Source organism: Sinocyclocheilus anshuiensis, unplaced genomic scaffold (assembly GCF_001515605.1).
Source record: "Sinocyclocheilus anshuiensis isolate Anshui unplaced genomic scaffold, SAMN03320099.WGS_v1.1 scaffold38, whole genome shotgun sequence".
NCBI classification, from domain to species: Eukaryota; Metazoa; Chordata; class Actinopteri; order Cypriniformes; family Cyprinidae; genus Sinocyclocheilus; species Sinocyclocheilus anshuiensis.
In genome coordinates, this window is record NW_015544213.1 from 2,990,676 (window position 1) to 2,996,419 (window position 5,744).

General features: G+C 36.7%; 1 protein-coding gene across 3 annotated transcripts in view; it reads left to right on the plus strand.

The window, feature by feature from the left end:
* The window catches only part of gnpat2 (glyceronephosphate O-acyltransferase 2), a 16,098-nt gene extending 12,193 nt beyond the window's left edge, over positions 1-3,905 (plus strand). For 2 of the 3 annotated variants that reach the window (XM_016497883.1, XM_016497882.1), the window contains exons 11-16: positions 1,602-1,681; positions 1,751-1,891; positions 2,757-2,856; positions 2,990-3,083; positions 3,171-3,232; positions 3,349-3,905. In XM_016497883.1, the coding sequence (XP_016353369.1) occupies positions 1,602-1,681; positions 1,751-1,891; positions 2,757-2,856; positions 2,990-3,083; positions 3,171-3,232; positions 3,349-3,392 (521 nt within the window). In that variant the 3' untranslated portion in view covers positions 3,393-3,905. Of the gene's footprint in view, positions 1-1,601; positions 1,682-1,750; positions 1,892-2,742; positions 2,857-2,989; positions 3,084-3,170; positions 3,233-3,348 lie in introns of those variants that run through there. The other variant, XR_001635172.1, reaches the window with a different exon arrangement.
* The last annotated feature ends 1,839 nt before the right edge of the window (positions 3,906-5,744 follow it).

Genomic DNA, 5,744 nt, shown 5'->3' on the forward strand with positions numbered 1-5,744 from the left:
GGGGTGGGAGCTCCAAAATAGGGCGTGGTTTCCTCCCATTGGCAGACAGGCACATGACACGCATGCGCACTTTTTCCTCCAATCCACTTCAGTGCAAACTCCGCCCCACAGCTGATTCTAAAGATTTTATTGGTTGTGTCAATTAAAGTGTTGATTTCCTACACTATGCTACAAACAATGCTAACCCCTAAACCTACCCCACATCTGACCCTAACCTTAACCAGTGAAATTGACTGCACGGCGGGATTGGCGCTGAATAGCGTGGTAAAGAAAGATGCAGTTCAGGAGATAAACAGTTAATAAGATTATGCGATATGAGATCGTTCCGTAACTCCCCAACAGGACCTCACCGGACAATGGCACCTTTTTAGTTACACCCAGCGTCACTACCCACTCCTTCCCTGCGAATTTCGAGCCCCGGGACACCCCCGCTGCTTAGAACAAAGCGATAGAGTAAAATCGTTCCCCTGCGGTGCACTGGGACGGCTGGCGGGAGAGCTCGTGGGTGATTCCTGTTTATATCATTAAGCAGATGTTCAAACTCCAGTCCGAACACCACTGGCCACGAGCTTTGGGCTCTGCTCTCACGGAGAATATTTACTTATATAGCATATTTTATTTTAGATGAACTAGAAACCATGTTTAATTTATAAAGTTTTATTTTGAAATGTAAGTCGATAACAATTGGCTGGAGCCAGAGCCAATGGTGAAAGTTTTTGCGTGAGGAGACCCCGCCCCATTTTGGAGGTTCTGCCCACTTTTGGAGTTCACGCCCCATTTTGGAGATCTCCGGTCTGCAGTTATATCTACTTGGAGGTGAGTCGTATCACAGGAAGTCAACTACGTAGGGCCCTATGATTTCTGCAATGTGGACAGAATCCTGGAATCCAGTCACAAAAATGGAATTTATTGTATAATGCGGAATTTGATAATACAATTGTATTAAATCATAAAACAAAGAAAGCATAAAGATTCAAACAGTTCTGTAAATTCAATTAGACATCCTTTTTTATTATTAAAATGTATATAAATTATTAAAACAGAATCCAAATTTGGGGAATATAATAAAATGGATCTATAATAAAATATATTTTATTTTTGGGAAATAAAATCAAATTGATCTTGGGGATAAAATTATTTCATATGGCCCAAACTATATCCCAAATGCTGACTTTTTTCTTTTGTGGGAAATTTTGAGGAATTTCCAAGAAGTTCTTTTTCATACATGGAAGAAAGTCTATTCTTAAATTTCTAAGCACCATAATAGTGTTGCATGTGACTATTCAAACTTGAAACAAGATTTTCAGTGAATAAACGACTTAAATGTCTGTTTGATCGTTATATAGAGCTATTGTTCGACTCAAGAACAGTTAGGATAAAGCACAAAAATAATATTTACTATTTCTATTGTTCTTTTGGCACATTTTTTTAACTCAACAGCCTCAGTCCCCATTCACTTTAAATGTGAAAAGAGCAGCGTGCTTACGTTTTGTTCTTTCAGAAGAAAGAAGTCAAACAGGTTTGGAATGACATGAGGGTGAATAAATTAATTATTATTGTCAAACATTTGAACCAATGTCACTCTGTTGTTTACTTTCTAGATGACATCTTTCATCATTTTACGTTCCTGCTGGAGCTCTTTTCCAATGAGTTAGTTGTAATTCCTGGTCAAGCTCTTCAGGTGAGTCACACTGTTTAAATAACGCTGTTAAACACATGACATCCATCTAAACATCCGTTTCTCTCTCAGGACTTTGAGGAGGGCTGTTCTTTGCTACAGGAGTCTGGTGTAATCGGCCGCTCTGATGAAGAGATCTATGTGAGAGACAATGGCCAAGAAACCATCATCTTCCTCAGAGCGATTCTGCAGCCCTTCATTGAGAGCTACCAGGTGATTGTTGTCGTTTACACAATTGTCCAGGCAGTTCACCATCTGCATTGGCTAGTAACAATACGTTTGAATGCACCAAAATTAAAGGAATAGTTCACCCAATAATTAAAATGAACTGAAAATGTACTCACCCTCAGGCCATCCAAGATGTAGATGAGTTTGTTTCTTCATCAGATTTGGCGAAATGTAGCATCACTTGTTCACCAGTGGATCCTCTGCAGTGAATGGGTGCCGTCAGAATGAGAGTCCAAACAGCTGATAAAAACATCACAATAATCCACAAGTAATCTACACCACTCCAGTCCATCAGTTAACATCTTGTGATGTGAAAAGCTGCATGTTTGTATAAAACAAATCCATTATTAAGGCGTTTTTGACTTCAAACCGTTGCTTCTGGCTAAAATATGAGTGCATAATCCATATTAACGCTGTTATTAACCCGGTTGTTCTCTCACATCAAAATCCAACATATTTGTTTAGAACTGTTTTCACTTGTAAACGGTGCTTGATCTGTCCATATTTCTCTCCTGATTCAGAAAAGACAACTTTTTCACTGGAGAAAACAATGTTATGGATAGTTGACTCATATTTTAGTCATAAGACATCAATTGATGGACTGGAGTGGTGTGGATTACTTGTGGATTATTGTGATGTTTTTATCGGCTGTTTGGACTCTCAATCTGACGGCACCCATTCACTGCAGAGCATCCATTGCTGAGCAACTGATGTAATACTACATTTCTCCAAATCTGTTCCTATGAAGAAACAAATGTATTTACAGCTTGGATGGCATGAGTACATTTTTCAAAATGTTCATTTTTGGCTGAACTACTCCTTTAATATAAATGAAGCTGTGTGTGTCTAGGTGGTGTTTAGGTACCTGTGTGAAGAGAGTTCGCAGACTTTGAGAGAGAAGACGTTTTCAACCAACATCCGCAGTTTCATCATGAAGCTCCTTATTTCAGGTGTGGGTCATTTCTAGTTGGAGATTTCTGGCAATATCTGTGAAATAATCTCGTGAATTATGTAACAGATTAATGAAATCAGATAATGCTATAATTAAAACAGATTATTATTGTCAGTATGTCTCTCTATCAGGTGATGTTCAGTCGTATGAGTGTTTATCGTCTGACCTACAGAAGAATGTTCTCTCAGCTTTGCTCAGGATGGCTGCTGTGACCAAAACTAAAGTGTAAACAGCTTCAACACACATCTAAGAAATGAAATTTGAAACTGGAATAGGAATAAGATGATTATAACGTCTTTCTTTGTTTTTCAGTGATGACCAGAATGAGTTCAGAGTGAATAAATCTGCAGTGAAGAGAATATGGGACATGCTGAGTAAGATTATTTTTGTTTTGCTCTTTGTTCTGATCTACAGATTCTATTGCAAATTAAAGGGTATTTCTGCTCCATTGTGTAGAGTAATGTGCTGTACATCGTCCTCTTCATTACAGGTAATGGGTGGACCCCTGAGATCAGTGTAGACGCCAGACTGTGATGAGAAGAATCAGACGACAGCAACTCTCGATTCTTTTATTGTAGAATTGCTAATATGTATAAGTACTGTATGAGTTTTTAGTGTCAAACACAGAACAAACCTGCAGTAGCTGCTCTAAATGTAGAACAACGTTTATTTTCAACTCTTATTGCAGTATAGATGATTTAATTTCATAGATGATGTGAAAATCATACAGATATTAATGGTATTCAACAGCAAAAATCACAAAGATATTAAGGTGTGCTCATCTTTTAAGTATGAATGTAAAAATGCATGTTTAACATGTCATTTATCAGGTTTTTAATTTTGACAACTGTTTAATGAAATAATTTTCTAATTGCGTAATTGTTAGCAAAAAATATATTTTTGTTTTATTGTAATATCTTGATTACTGCTGTATGTAAAGAAACATGAAATAATAGTTTTACAAGATGAGAACAGAAAGCCTTCAGCCATAAATCGTATAAACACATATGTTAAGATAAGTGTACATAAACAAAAAAGTGGCAAAAAGATGGTACTACTTTGATTTCTTTTTTGAGTGTCTTAAAGTGGAGTTTCAGAAAGAGTGTGGTCTAATTCAGTGCCTAATTCACAAGCAAGGAAATGATTAGCAAAATGGTTAAATCGTATATAGCATAGCACCTTTCAAGTAATAGTTCCCAAAAAGACGTTTTTTTCCTCCCAATGATTTGGTTGGTCCAGATTACAAAACTGTTTGAAAAGGATTCATTCACAAAACAGACTGATCTTCTCAAGTTCATCTCACTGTGTGTTCCTCATAGAAAGCACATATGGCTTCAGAAGCTACTTTTTGTGGTGAACTGTTCAATTGTCAACTATGTTCTGTTTTCAGAGGTAGTAATAATCAACCACTTTTTGTCCTGTGAAGTGAAGGGAAGTGCTCTACAACAGTTAGGTATTCCTCCACCTGTCTTCTTTGTTCCTGTAATTCCTTTCTGTCTTTCTTCTGTTCTTTCTCCCATTCGTCCAAACCCTCCTTAGAAAGCAGCATCTTTTGCGGCCAGCGCACCGTGGACACAATGAGAAACAGCGCCGCCTGCAGGACGTGTCTGACAGCGACACACAGAGTCGACACGACCGCCAGAAACCGAGAGAGACTCCCAGAGCAAACACACTCCTTCCAGGAAATGAACAGAGGCTTTTCTACGACTCTTTAAAACATACTCTGGCTGAGTACTACACCATAACAAATTTTCATTAATGCAATCAGTGGTCAAATCAATACGCCAAGCTTTAACCAAGTGTTGGCCGGCACGACGCAGGTGTAACAGCACCAGATACAGCTGACACACGGCTGTGGCTAATGCATGAAGAACCAAACGACACTCGCCAATAGTTTTTCCTGCGAATGAGAAAGAATCGCATATAAAACAGGCAAACGCATAGATGTTAATGTTTAAAAAATGTACACCTAGAGTACAAAATAAAAAAGGAAGACTAATTGTGACTTTCAAAAAGAAGTCACAATGGTGAAATACAGTAACAAAAATTGCAATTATCAGAAATAGTTTTAAATTGTGAGAAACACCTCTCGGGATTAGGCCTACCTACTTGTTTTACTTCGAGGCAGCGCCATGTAAATACACGAAGGAATAGGCTATTTAAAATCCATCTTAAAAGTGTCATATTTACCATCCGCGAAAAAAATCATCCAAATAACCAACAGAATCCACATTCTGATGATGGCTGTGATCCCGGACAGACGTGAATATGGAACGGCAGTCTGTTCGTGAGAAATGAAACTCAAGACACGCCACATCCCAGCTGTTTATCCTCCCACAGTATGAGGCAGTTATGAGATAGTAAATGTCATATTAACATTATGACATAAATGCATAATATAATATTATATAGATAAATAACTATATTTAAATACAACATTGAATTATTGAACACTTGCACCTTTTTTTACGATTACAATTAAAGTTTTTTTTTAGCTAGTAAACTAGTAAAACTACACATTCTGAACAATTATAGTTTTCAGCAGTGTATTAGTACTTAATTAATATGCTACACTCTATAAGAAAAGTGTACAAATAGGGCACAATGTACTATATTATTTATTTATTTATTTATTTAGTAGACGCTTTTATCCAAAGCGACTTACAAATGAGGACAACAGAAGCAATCAATTGTAGTATTAAAACTAAAAACAGATCCAAAACTAGAAGCTAAAACTTTATAAATACCACTTATACACATTTTAAAAATAAAGAAATTAAATAAAAATGACAAATGCATACAACAAAATGTCAAAACTTAACATTTAAATGAAAAACAAAAAAATAAAGCTAAAAACAATTCAAAATATTAAAGAACAAAAGGTAT